The 20,142-nt window shown below is 35.4% G+C and overlaps 1 protein-coding gene across 3 annotated transcripts in view; it reads left to right on the top strand.

The window, feature by feature from the left end:
* Positions 1-20,142, top strand: part of TNKS (tankyrase) — a 183,766-nt gene that overhangs the window by 139,355 nt on the left and 24,269 nt on the right. For all 3 annotated transcript variants that reach the window (XM_060136739.1, XM_060136738.1, XM_060136740.1), the window contains exons 15-21: positions 629-794; positions 2,141-2,360; positions 2,657-2,766; positions 8,929-9,117; positions 11,222-11,459; positions 12,048-12,130; positions 18,851-18,971. In XM_060136739.1, coding sequence (XP_059992722.1) covers positions 629-794; positions 2,141-2,360; positions 2,657-2,766; positions 8,929-9,117; positions 11,222-11,459; positions 12,048-12,130; positions 18,851-18,971 — 1,127 coding nt within the window. The remainder of the gene's footprint in view (positions 1-628; positions 795-2,140; positions 2,361-2,656; positions 2,767-8,928; positions 9,118-11,221; positions 11,460-12,047; positions 12,131-18,850; positions 18,972-20,142) is intronic.

Below are 20,142 nucleotides of genomic sequence, written 5' to 3'. Positions count from 1 at the left end.
TACAGAATACTGAAGTTTCTCTATCACTTGGATTTTGAGTTTTCATTGCTTGGCACCTAAATATTTAAATCTATGCACAGAAACCACTACCAGATTATTAACAATAAAAAAAAAAGCCAAAAACAAAAGGTTGAACTTGCCTAAGTAAATAAGTTAGATTGCATTGTGTATTTTATAAGTAAGCAAGCATACAGTTTTCACTAGGAAGACCCAAATGGAAGAAAATCTGAGAGATGATAAAACCAGATTATTAATTAGTTATTCCTGAAATCACTTTGTAGTGTTGCTCTTTATATTGCCAGGATGAAACCTGAATTAAAAGTATTATAATAGAACCTTTTTTATGGGTATATCTATATATATTTTAAGAATAAAGATTGCTGTGAAATTTATAGCCATCACCAAGAAACTAAGCAAGTCCTTATATTGAAAGGGACATTTTTGAAATTTTTGAAATTGGTAATCCTTATTTGGAAATGGATGATGCTGTCTTCAAGATCAGAGGAGAATTTTTTTTTTTAAGTGAGTATTCAGTATAATCAATGCCATAGAGAATTATTTTTATTATACATATCATTTTAATGCAAAGATTTGTTGTACGTCTTTAAAATAATTTTCTTTTGTTTAGTGGCTTGGTGCCTCTTCATAATGCTTGTTCATATGGACACTATGAAGTAGCTGAGCTCTTGGTAAGGCATGGGGCTTCTGTCAATGTGGCAGACTTATGGAAATTTACCCCTCTACATGAAGCAGCAGCTAAAGGAAAATATGAAATCTGCAAGCTCCTTTTAAAAGTATGTAATTTTTAAAATTATAAAGTAATTATATTTATTATTTGGTTAGGACATAAAATTACATCAGAGTAAATTATTCTATAATACAGTACAGTAAGTGCTGTAGAGACTGCTTCCATTCTCTATTTTAGGGGGATGTTTAAGTGTGATATCATGATATTCACGTAGCTTTGAGTAATGTCTGAAGTGCCTTTCTGAACTGACTTGATTATGTTGAGTCCATCACAGTTCAACAAGGTAGGTTTTGGAAAGAGTTGAATTAGTTTGCATTGCTTATCTGATACTTACAGTATTAATATCAGAAAACATTTGTACGAGAAGAACCAAGTTTTTCCATCAAGTTTGATTTTTCTTCTTACTAGCTATTTTATTATTGTTAACAAGCTCATTTCTAATTATTAAGCATTATTTAAACATTAAAGGATATGAAGTTAAATTAAAAGATGTGAAATTAATTAAAAGATGTGAAAAATGACTGGACATGTATTTATGTCATTTTCTTTTTTTTTTTTTTTTTTTTTTAAACTAGAGAAAAACTTGTCCTGGTTAAATATAAAATTCTTCTCCTGCAACTTTCATGGGATCAAGTATGTTCTTATGAGTTTTGAGAATAACACTGTATTTGATACTCATTTTTATTATCACTGGTTAGTAAGAAATAACTTCTAGGACAATGTGAATTCATTGTCTAGGTTGGTTATTCAAGATTTCTCCATTGGGCCTATAGCAGTCTGTGTCAGGCCTGTAATAAAGATTCTTGACTTTTATTGACCTTATTTCATAGGTATAGATGATTAAACTTTTAAAATCAAATTAACTGTTAATACATTTCTACCTAATTTCATGATAGGTTCTAAGACTTACAATGGAAATATTTTTAAATTACCAAACTTTCTTTTTATTGATTCCATTTGGAATTAAGTACTTTTTCCACCTGTGTGTCTTCCTCTTCTCACTTCATCAACACTGAATATCTCTATATAATTGAAATCTGGTCAACATTAATATCCAGGCCATGATTAAAAGGAAAAGTGGTTTCTGAAGACAGCTTGGAGTCTGAGAAAGTATATGATACGAAAAGTAAAAGACACTCGACACCTTTCCCACTCACCATCACTGTTGATCCTGAGGCTTGGGGCTTTGGTTGGGAAGTATTGATAGTTAGAAAGCTGATTCAGTATATTGCTAAGTAGGAATTTTGCAAGAAAGACCAAATATTGCCTCTGTTTTTCACAATGTGTATAGAATCGATAATCTTTCTTTGGATGAGTGAAGGTGAAGTTAAAAATAAAGAAACAAAACAAAGATACTACAGAAAACACATACCCCATTTGGTTATTTTGTAGCATGGAGCAGATCCAACTAAAAAGAACAGAGATGGAAATACACCTTTAGATTTGGTAAAAGAAGGAGACACAGATATTCAGGACTTACTGAGAGGAGACGCTGCTTTGTTGGATGCTGCCAAGAAGGGCTGCCTGGCAAGAGTGCAGAAGCTCTGTACCCCAGAGAATATCAACTGCCGAGACACCCAAGGCAGGAACTCAACCCCTCTGCACTTGGCAGGTACGCATCACCAGCACTTGCAAGGCTCACGAGCTTTCTTAGATGCCTAATACAGCTCGCCAGAAGATGAAAGAAATGCTGAGCATGAAGAGTGCTACTCAGAAAATGCTTGATTGATGTTATTTTAAATAATTTCTTATTATAAATTATATAAATTTCTTATTGTAAATGTCTTATACTTAATTATGTGATAGTAGTGTAAAGCAAAAAGTATTAATGTTTTCTGGTCCTTATCATTTATATACATATTTTCCTTTTTCTTTTAAGCTGACATTTGCCTTTTCTCATTCTAACAGCAGGCTACAATAACCTGGAAGTAGCTGAATATCTTCTAGAGCACGGAGCAGATGTTAATGCCCAAGACAAAGGCGGTTTAATTCCTCTTCACAATGCAGCATCCTATGGGGTGAGCATGCTAAAGTTAAAGTCTAGAAAACTTCACTGATATTTACTACTTTGTTAAATGCATACCATGCATGCAATAAGTAGATATCTAACCAACAGCGTAATTTAGCACAGTTTTAATCTTACTATTCAGAGTGTTTCTAGCCTTCTCAGGCATAACCATCTTTTGGCCAAGGACCATACTTTTTATAGCTTTTTGGTCTCTTCACATTATCTAGCACAATAATTGGTATGTAGTGGCTGCTCAGTTAATATTTATTGATGTAGATAATAAATCTTAACTCTACCTTAAGTAGATTTTAGAAACTATGAAAGCCAGGAGGTTCCTCTGTAGGCATGGAAATTATGCTTGCTTATTTTTATCCTCAGCATCTTAGAAAGATTCAAGAAAATGGTTGAGCTGTTGGTGTATATGGTTTCATAGAGTTCAGATGACTAGCTGAAACCCCACAGTGAAAGTCACAACTGATTCTTGCAAAGCCCTGTAACTGTAGTCTGTAATCATCAGCTGAAAGAGGAAGAGGGTTGTATTCCAGTGCCTTGACATTTGTTGGACTGACTGCCTGGAAGTCACCAAGGCCCACTTTAGGTCTGATGAATCACACAGGAAGAAGATGAATGCTTTGTGCTTGTCAGAATCCCTATTTGACTGTAAAGATGCACACGTGCCAGAATGTACATACTAGGGGCTCTCATAGATGGAATCATTATTGGTGAGGACAGTTTCTAGATCTGCAGAAGCCTGACAGACTATAAGTAAAAACTAATCACCATGATTTCCGTATTCTCTTACTCTCTTCTCCCTTGCCCTTCATAATGAGAATATCTGCATCTTCTCATGCCCCCTCTCAAAGACCAGTATTTCAGGGAGATGACATGTCTGAGTGGGAATAATCAAGGAAAGCAAACAATCTAGTTTCAAGTTGGACAGAAAGGAAAGAAAATTTTACTTCCAAGTGTGATATATGCTAATTGAAAGTTATCAGATTTAATAAATATATTATTAGTACTGAAATCCTCTTGAAACTTCTGTATTTGAAGTTATCTTTCCAAAGATAATTAATCCTTTATTAAAATCATTAGAATTTTCTTTTAGCCTTCTTTCATATAAAATTCTCAATTTCACTGTACTACATGTATTTCTACTGAAGACCAGGCATGCTAAATATTTACTGCTAATATACTACATATACATGTGTGTATAATCCTTTTACCTTTGAGTTATAAGTATAAATATGTATCATTTGGAGAATAATGTCCAATATTTTTCTTAGCATGATCCTTCTCTCCATATCTCTAAGCCTCAGTTAAAAGTTTATCAGTTAAGAGTTTATAAAGCTGATGGGATCAGTGTCTTTTAACTTCTGTATAAATCTACTAATGAGTGAGGATAGGTGTAGGCAGTAGAATTATACTTCTTGACTTGATCTAGTAAAACATATACTGTCAACTGTGTAGACTATGTTGATCTATGTACTGTGTTTCCAGTATATCCCACACTTTGTGGATGTGGAAAAGTTCAGTCCTGTCAGTCTTTTCCTTTCATAGCTTTCATAGTTGTCACTGAGGATGAAGAAAGTAAAACTAAATTTTTAAGGTTTAAGTATTTTACCTTTTAATTCCCATTCTTCTGATGGGAAAGGTGTTGAGATTCTACTTATTACACATATGTGTCAATTTGTGACCAGTGTGAAAGAAAGAAAATTTATAGTGGTTCTCTTTTGTGGCTAAATATAATAAGGTAGAGTGCAGGACGGCCTTGTCTTTGTTCATATTCCCTTGCAGCTATCTTGCCGTTAGCTGAGGGAGTGTAATGCAGTCCGCCTCCTGACCAGAGGCCCGCTGTCCCGTTTTCATAAACTTATTTCACCATTATCCACAACTCCTGCTCTCCTCTTCTAACTCCAAGTGAGAAAGATCATGAGCATTTTTAGTTTCATTCTCTCTTTTTATGTTATCCTGCTTTTTATCACATCCCTACTGCTGAGCTCTTTGTAAATGAATGTAGCTTATGGGGGTAAAAATGAAGAGAAAGTTCTCCAGGCTGTGTAGAGGGCATTTGGTAGAGGTTTCAGTCAACCTGGTTCTTCCCATCCTTCTACTAAAGAATGCTAATGAGCTAGACAGTATGTTTGTAGCAAGTACTTTTGCCTCAGTGTGTGGGTGGATTTTTTGACTCACTCTAAAAATCCTTCTTGTATTAAACTTGGAAACTTAAAAATCAAATATCTGTGAGCTAATGACTATGTACTCTTATTCACTAAAACCTTTACTTTGATGGTTTCTTGACTTTTTTTGGTTACCATGTTTTTACCATGTACAACATATACCCACCCTCCCACCCCCAGTAACATCTCATAGTGATTTTCAGTTGGCAGTAGGTAAGGTCATTCCCTCCATTGAGAATCTCTGCTCTATGAAATAATTTTATCTAATGCAGTTTGTATATCATATAACCTGTTGTCAGTAACCACATCAAATCTGTATTTATCTCAGTCTCAATTAGTAGACTTAAAATAAGGACCAAGGTTAACCATGATATAAAAAATGTTTAAGCTACTTTATCTTACTTTAGCTAAGGGGTAGATATAGTTATATTTTCATTATCTCTAGACATATAAATCCATATGTCTTTCCAAAGCCCCTTTTTATTCATACAGCACATAAGCCTTGGCTGGATATTTTAATGAAATTATAGGGCTCTGTTAGGGTGGCAGAACACTGGTTACATAGTATTAATATCAATGATGCTTGGACCGGCCTGGCTGCGTGGTGTGTATGATGTACTGCCCTGAAGTGATAGTTTGGTGAAGGAGATTTTGGTGGCACTTTGTATGGAATAGAGGCTTCTATATTTAAGATAAGGCGATTGGTAGAGTAGTTTTAGGTGTAGGGTTACCCAGTGATCTCTGCTTAAATAGCTTTTCCCTGACATCATACTCTCTGCCATTTTCAACCTGTCAGGAAATGGCGCTTGTGTTTTAGTCTAGCAAGACCATGCAGGCAGATGTGGCGAAATGGAGACCTGAATTTGGAGTCTGAACCTCTGGGATCTAGTCTTTACTCTTTTCCTCCATAACCCACAAGTCTTCAGCAAGTGCCTTAATCTTTCTAATCTTCACTGTCCTCACTAGTAAAACTTAGATGCTGAGACCGTCTTTACAGGGTTATTGTGATAATTAGATAAGACCATGCATGTGGAAAGTGCATTCTGTCCAAATCCAAGGGAATACAGTTATTATGAGATAACTCGGTCCACACAGCCCTCATACTGGGCCATAAGGTCTGTGTGTCACTTTTATATCTCACAGCCTTAGGAATTAGCTGTATGTTTGACCAGCTCAATATCAGTATTAAATAGATTAATTGACTTCAGTAATGGATAATGACTGGTAGCTGCAGATAAAATAATTGTGTGAGATATCTGAAATTACATAAAGTTACTTAAGCTGTTATTTATTGGTCATCATTCTTTGATACATATTTTACGTTTTTTCCTCTGGAGAGCTCAGTCAGCTCTCTGTGTGTCTTTGGGCCTTTTTATATAGAAAGAACTTACCACTTCAGTTTTTCCAAAAGGAGAAACAAAGACATAGTTTAAGAAGTTTAAATAAAAGTTACAGATTTCATGAGAGTGGTAATGGTAATGTGCATTATCCTGTTTAGTGTTTTTGTATTATAATGCCTTATATTATTTTTTAATATACATTTACACAAGACAACTAATTTTTTTGCTCTTCAGTAGATATAAAGCATTGATATTTATTTACCACACAGCATGTAGTTTTCTATTATCTCATAAGAGTAAATCAATTTGCTGAGTTTTCTCTCTCAAATTTTTCATTTTTTAATGCTTTCTCTAAAATGTATAATGTTAGGGGGATTTCATGACATTATCGTACAATTAAATTGCTCTAACTGGAACCCAAACACGTTTCTCTTCTCCCTACTTCCCAATTTTCTAAAATTAAATTAGGGCCCTTGCAGTGTTTTTATGTTGCATTTGTCATTTAAAGCATTTTGTGTTGCAGCTGAATTTTGAAACCATATTAAGTTGACTCCTGGAAACGTTCCAGCAGAGTTCAATTCCTTTTGTAGACCTTCTAGTTCAATGCTTTGCTCTTATGTATTGTATAGGACTGAGCTGTAGCTTATTTATTGCATTTGTCACCCTTAAATTTCAGTTACTTTTTTTGCCCCAGTGGTGTGGCTGTTTAAAAGATTTAAGAATTGTGTTTTTAGTCTACTTGGGTAGCAGCATATTTCCTGTTTATTGCTGTTTCAGATGTTTGTCAGCAAATTTAATAAGCACGTAATTGGTTTCTCTAAGCATAAACTATAAATTTAATATAAAGAAAGTTTAATAATATATACCATATATATGATTCATTTTATACACACATACATAATTTTCCTTGGACTATCTAATTTTGGAAGCCTATACAAATTAGTCTACCAAATTATATTATACTGCCAACACAAATGGAGTAGAATAAAACTAATCATCAGGAACCTAGTTTAAACACCCCATAACCTTACTGGGGAGAAGCTTGAAATTACTCCGTGCTTTTGGGTTAATTGAACAAAAATAGCTATTCTTTTCAACGTATATCCTTTGAATAAGGGAGATAAATCACTGGGGTCTGTTTTGTTTTAAGTGATTTTGATAGTGCTACAAATGTTACCTATTTTTATCATTTGTGTTAGAATCAATTTTATAATCATGATATACCTCATTCATAATCCCCAAAAGATCACAAAACATGGCCTGTTCTCAGAAGCCCTCGTCTGGTTATGCTCTTTTTTGTTGTTGTTGTTGTCTTTATATTGTCAGAGCAAATATGGAAGCTTTCTTAGAAGTTGTCTGATTTGTATTTTCCTCTCTTTTCTGAAATCACTTTTCCTAAAATTAACAAGTATTTGTATTATATTAAAAAAAACACCAAAAAATACTTTAATACTACCTCAGAAGAAGTACCTATTCTTTTTGAAGTGAGTGTCTTCAAGAGAGCAAAGAAAATATTAAGGAATTTTAAAGGAAAATTTGAAGAAACATGCCCTAAATTCTATCCTGGGATACTTCTGTCCTTACTTTCCCCATCTCTTCCCATTCTCATGAAATTCAGCTTCAGATAGGTATTCAGCAAATGTTTGGTTGGTGGGTGAGTCGGTAAGAGAGAGTAAGTGAATAAGTCAATGACCCCCTTATCTGTGCTCTGACCTTTTGTGTGAAACCATTTACAGGACATCATTACTTAGATATTGTACCTCAGAAACCACATACCCCAAGTGGACCTTCCTTATAGTTTCATTCCTAATTAAACTTCTGCTACTCAATTTCTGTTAATGCTTCCATCTACCTTTTTTTTTTCTTAATCTTCTAGACCAAATTAAAAAAGAAAAAAGGCAGTCACCTTTAACTTTTTTTTTCATCTTTCTTCCTCTGTGGTTAATTTGTCTTTCTAAAACCTGATTTTTTTGCCTTCAAAATTTCTCAAATTTAGCTCTTCTTTTCCGTTCTTCTCTAACCATCACAGTTGAGGATCTTATCACCTCATGCCCAGGTTATTAGTTAATGCGTCTGCAGCTGACATTTCCTCCACCCCCTAAGTCATTTTGGCTCGACAGACTAATTTTTGTAAAATGTTTTGTTATGTTACTTTCCCAACGGCTGAAGAAAGAACATTGAGAATCTTTGAGATGAGTGTTTTCAATAAATAGATCAGGTTGCAATAGGTTAGAAAGAGAAATGGGAAGATAAAGAGAAGCAATGGTTATAGGTTGCTGGTTTGAAAAGTTTGACAGACAGGTTAGCCCATTATTAGGAAACTTGGAGTCAGGTAATAGTTTCATCTTATATGTTTATTTTTAAGATAGATCTGAATATAAGGCTGAATAAAAAATTTTTTAAGTTTCCCATGAAGAATTACAGGGTAACAGAATAATTGTGGAATTGATATTTTAGAGGAAGCAAGAAAAGATGAAGTCCAAAATACAGGTGGAGGGGTGCAATGAATATTCTTTTTTTATAGAAGAAACTTCTGTTAAGGATGAGAATAGAGATATAGAGGGAATGAAATGTTAAATAAAAACAAGTGTACCTGAAGGAGCTTTACCAAATAATCTCATTCTTACCTCTTGGCATCCTTTTGTTTTTCTTCAGCATGTGGACATTGCAGCATTACTGATAAAATACAACACATGTGTAAATGCAACAGACAAGTGGGCATTTACTCCTCTTCACGAAGCAGCCCAAAAAGGCAGGACACAGCTCTGTGCCCTACTCCTGGCACATGGTGCAGATCCAACTATGAAGAACCAAGAAGGCCAGACACCTTTAGATCTGGCAACGGTAAGTCCTCATTTCAAAATATTTAGACTTGCTTGTTATACTTTCAGAAATGACAGTAAATTCCAGGGCTTAACAGGTTTACCTCTAGTGGTGCATATATCTCTTGGAAGAAGAACAAATTTCCTTCCTTATGAATTTTTTTAAGTTCTCATTTTTATATAATTTAAAACTATTAAGGCAAACTAAGCAGTAAGTTAATTTTTTTTTTGCCATACTTAACTTGGAGGGAAAACATGAATCATAGAAAAACTTGTATATAGATTGTATTCGTAAAGTATCTTAGCACCTTCTACTTTGGCTTATTATTCTAGAGCATCTGATGTTCATGCTAATTTACCTGAGGGGGGTGAGATAGTCAAAGAAAAAATTATCTTCTAAGCAGTATATCGTTCTTCTGAAGATGGAAAAGTAAACTAATATACTGTAGAAATAGTTTCAAAATCAAGAATTAAATTTTTGTGGTTAAATGATATTTAACTACAGAATTAAACACAGTAAAGAAACATCTTTCCTGAATTTTCTGGAAATCAGGGAGTTACTATATGGTCACATAATTTAGAATTTTTTAACCAAAAAACTTTCTAAGCCACATTCTGTTTTATAGATCTGTTGCTGAGTAACAATTTTCAAAACACTTAGTAACTTAACCAAAACCAAGTGAGTGGCTAGTACAGTGCCACTCACAGTTATAATTCCTCACAGTCCTCTGGGTTGACTGGGCTCAGCTAGGCAGTTCTGCTGTTCTGCCAGCTCCCTTTAGCTGGGAGCTCAGCTGAGGCTGCAGCATCTCGGATGGCCTTAAATCCTACAGTACCTCTCTCTGCGTAGTATTTCACACTCAGTGGTCTAGTTCGAATTTCTTTACAGCATGGGAGGATGACTTCTAAGAGAAAAAAAGTAGAAACTGCCAATCCTTTTAAAGCCTGGCTCAAAAGCCTCAGAACATCACTTCCTCTACATTCTATTGGTCACAGAAACTCATAGGCAACCCAGATTCCAGGGAAGGGAGGTGCCACCTCTGATGGAAGGAGGGGCACAGATGTACATGGAAGTAAGAATTGATAGCTGGCTCTCTTTGGGGACAATCTCCCACATACTCTAACAACAGTTGTGCCTAGCAGACTGTAGAGTTCGTGAATAAGCTAGCCAAAATAAGTGCTGTCCCTTTAAAGTTTCACCAGATTTTGATTGTACATTAAATTATTAAGTATGCACTAAATAACTGAACAAAAATTATTGTAGTTGTTAAGCATAAACAACACATACTATGTATGGAAACTCCTTCTAAAGAAGAGATGATTGAGAATCAGCATTCTAAAATGTGCTCCTTTTTAGATGAAAGATGAAATATTTTATTTTTTTAACTCTATTCAAATCTTTGTTAATTTACATGTCCTTTGAATACATGTGTAATAAGTATGAACAATTGTGTGCACACTTTTCATTTAGTGTTAAAAAGTATTTCTAGGAGTCAACATAGTTCACATTCTTGGATTTTTTTCACAGTTAACTTTTTTCTGTGTGTGTGGTGAGAATACTTAAGATCTACTCTCAGCAAATTTCAAGAATATAGTACAGTACTTATATAAGTACTTACAGTACTTATTAACTATAGTCACCAAGCTGCACATTAGATGTTCAAAAGATGAAATATTTTTTTTAAATTGTGTAGTTTCTCCATTCTACCTATTGAAACTACTGGGACTCTTTGGAGCTGTGGATCAGAGAAGGAAGGAGGAAGGAATGATCAAAACCCAATAGGGGGGCTTCCCTGGTGGCGCAGTGGTTGAGAGTCCGCCTGCCAATGCAGGGGACACGGGTTCGTGCCCCGGTCCGGGAAGATCCCGCATGCCGCGGAGCGGCTGGGCCGGTGAGCCGTGGCCGCTGAGCCTGTGCATCCGGAGCCTGTTGCTCCGCAATGGGAGAGGCCACAACAGTGAGAGGCCTGCGTACCACCAAAAAAAAAAAAAAAAAAAACCAATAGGGAATAATGGAGCATTCATTAAAGAAAGAATTCACTAAGCATTTTGTCCTTAGTGAGAAACTTATTGTTTTAAAACGTAATTTTTTTGTGTTATTTTATTTTATTTATTTATTTTTTTAGGCTGACGATATCAGAGCTTTGCTGATAGACGCCATGCCCCCAGAGGCCTTACCTACCTGTTTTAAACCTCAGGCTACTGTAGTGAGTGCCTCTCTGATCTCACCAGCATCCACCCCCTCCTGCCTGTCTGCTGCTAGCAGCATAGACAACCTCGCCGGCCCCTTAGCAGAATTGGCAGTAGGAGGAGCGTCTAACGCTGGGGATGGCGCAGCAGGCACAGAAAGGAAGGAAGGAGAAGGCAAGTACACCTGTGAACGCATGTTGGTTTTGCGGTTTTAAGTGAACAGATTCACTTTTCTATTGGTAATTATTGAACACCTCACTTAAAGACATCCTGTCTGTAAGTTTTCATGTACACAACCGCTTATAAGAAATATGTCTTCGTAGAATAAATTCTTTGGCATCTACTTTGTTCTTACTTATGTATATCCCAGTATATCCTTTTCCAACCATAGTATCTTATTGAACTGACTGAGTCTTATTACTGAAATTATATCAGAAAAATACTGAGAAATTATGTAAGAAATAAAAACTGAAACAATAGCTGATAAATGAAAGCTGAAACAATAGCTGATAAATTTGGATTTTTTAATTCCACTGTTAAATATTTCACTAAAAGCATTATATTATGCTTTATAATATTAATATAAGTACTACTGATAAGATAAACTCTGCTTTTATTTCCCCATCAAATTCAGAGATAACTTGAAGTAAAATCATCTGCACAGCCAAGGGTGTCAAAGAGCCGCGGCTTTAAATAAATACTGGAACTTCCTTTAGATTGATAAACTTCTTTCTGAAAAACTTTAATGTATGTCTGTTTTAGTTGCTGGTCTTGACATGAATATTAGCCAATTCCTGAAAAGCCTTGGTCTTGAACACCTTCGGGACATCTTTGAAACAGAACAGGTAAGCTCTCATATATAGTTGAGTCTTTTTAATTTAATATTAAGAGTTATTAATTGCCAGTTGTTCTTTCTTTTTCTGCTTCTTCGCTGCTCTTTTAAAACTCAAAACAAATTTCTGAAAAAGCTAGAGGAATCTAGTATTTTATGCTTCTTTCCAAAATTGTCTAACAGATGATTAGAGTCTGTTATTTTGTTGTATCTTTATAAGCAGTCTGGCTCAATATGTTTTATTACATATCAAAACTTAGGCCATGAAACCCCTGCAAAAGAATGTTTTCAAAATCTTTCCTCATTATTTTGTTTCCAAAAAGTGTTAGCCATTATTCATCTCATTTTATTACTAATGTGACTAGACTCCACTTAAAACTAGTGAGAAATTTTTATGTTAACTATTTAGCAAAATCTTCATGAAGCAGTTATCCATTACTGGATAGCAAAATAATTCTTGGGCAAGTGTACGTTTTAAAAATTGCTTCTTTATGAAGTTTCCATTGTCTAGTTGGAGCCTAAAATAATGCTGAACCGAAACTTGGCCATATGCTTATAGACTTAGCCTATTTTCAGATATATCTGAAATGGCTGTGAAGGTCTTAGTATGAAGTCATCATTAGGGTGTTTATGAATTAAGATCCTTCTGTTTGTCATTCTGTTTTTATACAGGATAATGAGTTTTTAACTTATCACTGTATGATTTTATTACCATTAACTATCAAATAATAAATTCCTGAGTTTGACTTGACTATTACTAATACACATAGCATCTTAGAGTGGGGAAGATCTCTAGAGGTCACTAAGTCATTCTCCCAGATGTAGGAATTACCCTTTTTATATCCATGTGGGACAATAACTTGTTACAATTTGGGCAGGTATGATAAAATGCTTGTAATTTAAAGTACACCCAAATCTGCCCCATGTATAATCTATTAATCTTATGTTTACATTTTACCCTATTTTGCACAAAAATCTAACCTCTGGTCTACATATTAGACAGCATTAGTTTCATAGGGCTGCCATAACAATTTCCCACAAATCTGTGGCTTAAACAACAGAAATTTATTCCCTCACAGTTCTGGAGGCCTGAAGTTCAAAATCAAGTGTCAGCAGGGCTGCACTCCCTACAGAGGCTCTAGGGGAGAATCTGCCCCATGCCTCTGCCAGCTTCTAGGCCCTTTGGCTTCTGGCCACATCCTTCCAGTCTCTGCTTCTATCTTCACCGTGCCTTCTCTGTGTCTGTCTTCTCTTCTGTGTGTCTTTTGTAAGGACACTTGCATTGAGTTTAAGGCCTCCCCATATAGTCCTAGATGATCTCCTTATCTCAAGATCCTTAACTGAATTTACATTTGCAAAGATGTAAAAAAAGTTTTTCAAAAAAGATTCTTTGCAAGTTCTGGGGATTAGAACATGGACATATCTTTTTGAGGGCCACCATTCAGCTCACTACAACATAATATAGCCCTTCTTATATTTCTAAGACCTAGTCAACTTATCGTGGATTTACCCTTCCAACCAACCACCCACCCACCCTTACAGAGTTTCTCCTAATTTAGCATAAATTCACCTTCTTTTTCAGTTATTCTTTATATGGATATAGTGTCCAAATTCTTCACTGGCCTCTTTGCCCCATCTGATTTCTTTGTTAGGCATATAGTCAGTTTAGAGTTAATTAAAAGCTCCAGGTCTTTTTCATATCAATTATGATGTTAAGATTTTCTAATGTCTTTTTTTTTTTAGCTGAATTTCTTCATATTATATATTGTAGTTGATCTTTAATGCTCTTGATGATCAAAACAGTTGGGTAGAAATAGCACTGGACTAAAAGAAGACCTTGATTCTGATTAAGGCATTTAACCTATCACTTGCCTTACCTGTAAAATATAATAATACTTTCAAAAGTCCAGATAGTTAAAATTCCCAGTCAGATGCTTCAGTGCCAGTTTTTAAAATATACTTTAATGAAACATCAGTTGTATCTTCTGTCTGGTGGGGAGGACTTCATAAACTGCTATAATAATTTCCTTTTCCTTTAAGCTGCACCTGCCATTGATTCACCCTCTGGTTTGGAGATTTCTTATGAGAATAGCCTAAACAGTAAGACTCTTTTTCCTTTATCCTTCCCTTGAAGGTATTAAAGCTGTTTTAGAAGTAGTATCCTCTGCTAAAGCCATATTCCAGCCATCTCCCTTCTTCCCAAATCATATCCACAATAACTGTGAAATTTCACATATCTTTGCTTAATAAAAACAGACGCTAATTCAAATAATTCCAGTTAACCGTTTTTCAAGGGTTCAGTTTCTACTGTTTTAGTCAGTTCGCATCATAATTTTATGTTTTCTTTTTTCTGTTTTACTTTATATATTCTCTTTTATAGTAACTGATTTCCTGTGGCCTGGTTATCTCACTTTATTGATTTTAATAGTTTAATAGTTTAGTCTTAACAGTTGGTCCTTTTGACAGCTTATCCTGGTTTCATCAGTTTCATTGTTATCTTTTTCACTTCAGTTTTGTTCTGAGTAAATGGTTCCATTGATCTTCCTTTTGCCAGAATAATTTCCGTATCTTTTTTTTTATCAATATGTTGACTCTTCCATTTAATGTCTATTACCTAGCATAGCTCTTTCCTCCAGACAAATGATATCACCATTCATTGTGTTGAACTCTGTGTGACTGTCTTTTGGCCCAGTCTTCAAGCAGTTAAAGTTTTATTTTGACTACAATTGTTACTTGACTAGCCTTTAGTTATAGAGTAATACCTTCTGTAACCCTTTCCATAACTTACCCAGAGGATTTTCTGCCATTAACATTCTATGTCAGTCCGGTAATATATGATGAGGGCCAGGTATTTGTGAGGTGAGGCAAAGTGTTAGGGTGTATGTATTGTAGCCATTTAGTTCATGTCTATTGAGCTGAAGGCAGAGTCGTCCTGTTTTCCTGAGATGCTTTGACACGTAATATCTTATTGCCTCTGTTCCTACTGATAGATTCTTCTCTCTCAGTGGAGTGGGGAACATAGTTCTTTTATTTCTGGTTCCAGGGAAACTTCCTTCAGAGCATCATAGCCTCACCTCTTACCTTCACAGTTATTCTCTCTGAAGTCTCTTAACTAACTTGACTTGTTTGTCGTATATACTTTGCTAGTTCTATATTAAATAATATATACCTATGTCCTTTATAGTTAGTTAAGTATAGTACCAGTGTCACTTTGGCCCTTCCTCTATAACATAGCTTCCTGACTAGAATACTTTTTCTGTGGGAAAGACTGATTTGATTTACATTGCAATTCCTGAAACATAAATGCCGTGACTTGGAAGATTCCTTGTGAACATATTTATGGTCCACATATATATTTTCATGAAAAGTGACCATATAAATTTTTACTTCAGAATCTAAAGACAAAGGAATGGACTCAAGAAATTCATTATGAACATGATTGTAAAGTTAGTTCTAATTACTGTTACTCTAGCCTGCAATCTTTTAAGCCCAAGTAAAAGAAAGGCCTTTTTCATTAAAACTCCAATTCTTCTCACTCCACCCCAGAGAAAATGAATAAATCTTAGAAACAAGAGGCAGCCCTTCTTAAAGTAACACTCTTGAAGTGACATTTGCTTTATGTGCAAGATGACTTAGCTGATACATGGATAATATTTATTTTAAAGGTTATAATTTGGTTTTAACGTGTGCTAACTATAAATAACTGGCCCAACAAACTTGTAATTTCCTGGATGTAACTAAGTTAAGGTTTTGTGTTTTTTTAAAGTGAGTTAATTTAAAGATAATTTCCAGAAAAATATTTCTAGCAGTATAAAAGCCTTGAATCTTGGAGAAACATACCTAAAATCCAACTAGCCTGTTTTACTTCCAATTATTTCCATTTCTTTTATTAACACAATAATCTCATATTCACTCAGCTTCAGAATTTTGGAATAATCTTTACCCCCATTCTTTTTTTTTTCTCTAACCGTTTCTATTTACCAGGCCCTGTCACCTGTCCCTTTGAAATTGCTCTCCGATTCATCCCTTCCAGTCCGCTCCACCCTGTCGTCATCTTGTTCACAGTCACTTTCCCTTCCAGATCTGCCCTTCATACTGCCATCCTCCTGAAAGACACCTTTGTGTTGCTCTGCTGAAAAGGTGTTCTTGGACATTTTGGACACTGTCTTAACTTGGTGTGTAAAGCCCATTAGATCTGCTTTTAGCCTGCTGCTCTGTCCATCCCTTCTTTTATTCCTGTATATACATTATACGCTAATCATTATGAACTTTATTGCTAGAGTCTCTCAAATGTTCTGTAGTCTCTCACTTGATTTTCCTTTTGCACATGGTCTTCCATTTGTCTTAAACACCCTTCCCTTCTTCCTCTGCCTAAGTCCTCTTCCTTAGCTGAATTATTACTTTCTTCTAAGAACCTTTCCTGATCCCCTTCCTAGTCCTTTCTTTGTTCCCTCCCCTACTTGTAGCCTCAAGCCAGTAAGTAATCTTCCCAAGAGTTCCCATAGGGGTTCCTCCAAAACATTTACCAACCTTTACCAAATATTTGTGTTTACCTTTTATCTCCTTGGTAGAGGAAATAGCATGATCTGTAGTGGTAGGATTCTGTTTGTTCCCTGGCTCCACTCTTTTACTACCAATTTGGACCAGTTATTTACCTTTCTGAGCTGAAGTGGGTTGTTTTAGAATTAAATGAAATGTTTAATTAGTTACTTTTTTGGAAATATCTAGCATACAGAAGGTACTCATTAAATATATTATGTATGAATGAATGATTAGTGAACATAAATCTAAATTCTTTAGCTTGTCATTTAAGGTTTTCCAGTTGCCAATTCCAATAAATATGAGGACAAATAGGGTAGCACGTAACTCAAAGCAACTAAATTTAATGTTTAGTTATTTTAGCTTTTTAGTCATCCTTTTTAAGAAAAATAAGTAAGAGGAAAGACAAGTATGGCAATACATTTTAGCTCTTCTGTGTAGTATTTTCATGGCTTCACTGTGCCCTAATTTTCTCATAAGGACGGTAATAGTATTTCATGAGTCATTGTGAGTATTAAATGAGGTATTCATTTCATTCACGATTGGAGCTATATATAATGAACAAATGTATCAAATGTTCTCCATTTCTTCTCTAGAAGCTAATACTATGTTTTACTGGCCTGGTTTCTGCTTCTTTCAGACATACACTATATGTATCAATTCAGAAAAGCTAAGGACTCTTTAAATTGAAGCTACCACATAGATATGAGATCCTGTTTTTATGTCGACCTTATATGAAGTTTAGAAGGAAAAAAGAATGGAATATCAGTAAAGTAGTAAACCTTGTGCATGGTTTCCAAATTATATTAAAATCACATCTAGCTAAAAATGTAAAGACTCCTATTATGTTGTGATCTATTCCATCTCAAAGATGCATATTTCAAAACTGTTGCTTTTTAAAAGCTCTGCTGAAAACTTCCTTTGGGTGATTGGAAGTGAACTGCCCATTTTGTGCAATGGAGCGATTATTTCTTAAATGGCCACTTAGGAGCAATAAAGTAAATTATTTCCAAGAATGAATGATGTATGCTTTTTGCACTGAGGAGATCGGACTCATTATATAGTATTTCATTTTGACAATAAAAACCATCAGAGCTCCAGGCCTAATATGTTAGTTTTTTTAAATGCTATGTGCAAGGATAAAGGTAGAGAGAGCTATGGATAGATAAAAATATCTTGTTTGAGTGGGAAAAAGAGTGTCTCTCAAAGGATTTCTCCATTTCCAGAGGAAAGAGAAAATCAATGGCTAATCTTGTGGAGTAGTATTTGGGCTGTCAGAGGGGCCAGCTTCTTCTGAGCTGAAAATTGCAGTTCATCCCTCAAGAAATGTGGCCGCCCAGGACTTCACCCTGTGCCTTCAGAGCACTGCCACTGGGTGACGCTAGAGTCACAGTTCCTTTTAGTCAGCAAAGGAATCTGGTAATTTTGAGTCGTGGCAGCTAACCATCTCCATCTACAGGGACGAATAACCAAAAATTTAAAACCATTGTTCTGTACAAAAATAGAATGTATGTTAGGCTTCAGGGATTGTTAGATCTGAGAATTTAGAAGAGACCTTAAAAACCATCTATCTACTCTCTTTTTTCTTCTCCAAATCGGAATTCTTTATATAGTTTCTATATAAAATGGTCTGTAATCTAACTAAATGCTTGTGATATAAATCTTACTACTTTCTAAAGCAGCCTTTTCCATGCTCGGATACTTCTTAGCACTAGGAAGTTCCTTCTTATTTTTATATAAATGCTACTTCCCTAAAGCTTCTCCTGTTTCATTATGCTGAACACCTCTCCCGTTCCCTACCATTCACCTCTGCTACCTTCTGAATGTTGGGATCTGGTATTTCCCCATTTTCAGGCTACTGGTTGTTCCCTCTTATATCTTGAGGCAAGCAAAATGTGGCAGAGTTAAATAATCAAAAGGAAAAATAGCAATGACCATTTTCTACTTCTATAGCATTATTTCTCCCATCTTAATTCTCCACTGACTGAAAGCAAATTAGGGAGTATTTCAAGTGAGCAAAAAGCTGATAAGTTTATGGGGGCAACTTTAAGAAGATTATCAGTTCATGCTTATAAAGGAAACAGAAGAATTTTCTTAATTTGACTGGATGCTATAGCATTGAAGCAAATGGAAAAGTTTTCATCGTCTGAGGAACTGTTAAAGATGTAGCAATTAATTTTGACTCGTTTTTCAGATTACACTAGATGTGTTGGCCGATATGGGCCATGAAGAGTTGAAAGAAATAGGCATCAATGCATACGGACACCGCCATAAATTAATCAAGGGAGTAGAAAGACTCTTAGGTGGACAGCAAGGTAAGCTATTAAAAAATAAATAGATTTCAGAAATTAGTGGTACAAGGTAAGTGTCCAGGCTGGCATTTGCTGGGTGGCCTGACCCCAGAGCTCGTGCACTCAGCTGGGGTGGCACCTCCTGCCTCCCCGTCTCCATCCTTGACCTCGCTCTCCCTCTAGTTGCTTTAGCTAGAAATCAGAGTCACTCTTCCCTCTTTCCCAACACTTATCCTAAATATCTCTGGAATCTGTGCTTCTGTCCTTTCCCACTGCTGTCACCTAATCCCTATCACTGTCATCTCTCTCCTGGACTCTCACAACCACCTTCCAGCTTATCTCTGACAGTCACCTTTGCCACCCCTCTGGTACCTTCCCTACACTGTAACCAGAAGACACTTTTCAAAATGACTATATGATCATATCATTCCAGGGCTTAAAACCCTTCAATAGAACACTGTTGCTTTTAGGATAAAATCAGATGTTCATAGCATGGCTTTTCATAATCTGACCTTTCTCTCTTACCTTATCTTGTGTCTTTTCCCCTCCCTCACAACTGTCAGCTCGGTCTTTTTCCATTGTACTTTGCTGTTACACGCCTATCTTTCTCCTTTGTGTGCCTCCCTGTTCTCTGTTTGTTAGAAATGCTTTCACTATAGGAAAGCAAAGGGAGAGAAAGAAAACAACTTGAATTAGTCATTTAGTCTGCAGAGGTAATAAAATTGCAAGAGTGACATGAAACTAAACGTTAACAGATGTTGAGCTTGAGTCTTGCTTATTTGTACTAAATCAACACGGGTAATGAAATTAACAAGAACAATGTATTTTAAACTTATTATAAGTGACCATTTCAAGTCATCTCACAGATAATAATTCTTTTAGAGGATAATTCTTATATTTTAGACCATACTACATTGTAATCACACTGTGTTTTCTTTTGTATCAGCATCATGTATGTTCATGATTGAGTTCAGTTCAACAAATAATTGTTGAGCCTGCTGTGTGTATGTACAAGGACCTCTGTAAGAACAGATCAAATTGATCACCAAACACATCTCCATTTCTTCTCTTGTCTTTGGGTGTACTTGCTTAATACAACCTTATATATTAGGTTCAAATTGCACATACATTAGACTTGTTCCAAAATATCTATTATTTATGACAAGTGTTCCCCAAAATAGAGCCTGAAGAGTGT

Source organism: Lagenorhynchus albirostris, chromosome 21, assembly GCF_949774975.1.
Source record: "Lagenorhynchus albirostris chromosome 21, mLagAlb1.1, whole genome shotgun sequence".
In the NCBI taxonomy this organism is placed as follows: Eukaryota; Metazoa; Chordata; class Mammalia; order Artiodactyla; family Delphinidae; genus Lagenorhynchus; species Lagenorhynchus albirostris.
The sequence above is the reverse complement of the archived record's forward strand: the minus strand, read 5'-3'. Positions and strand labels throughout refer to the sequence as shown.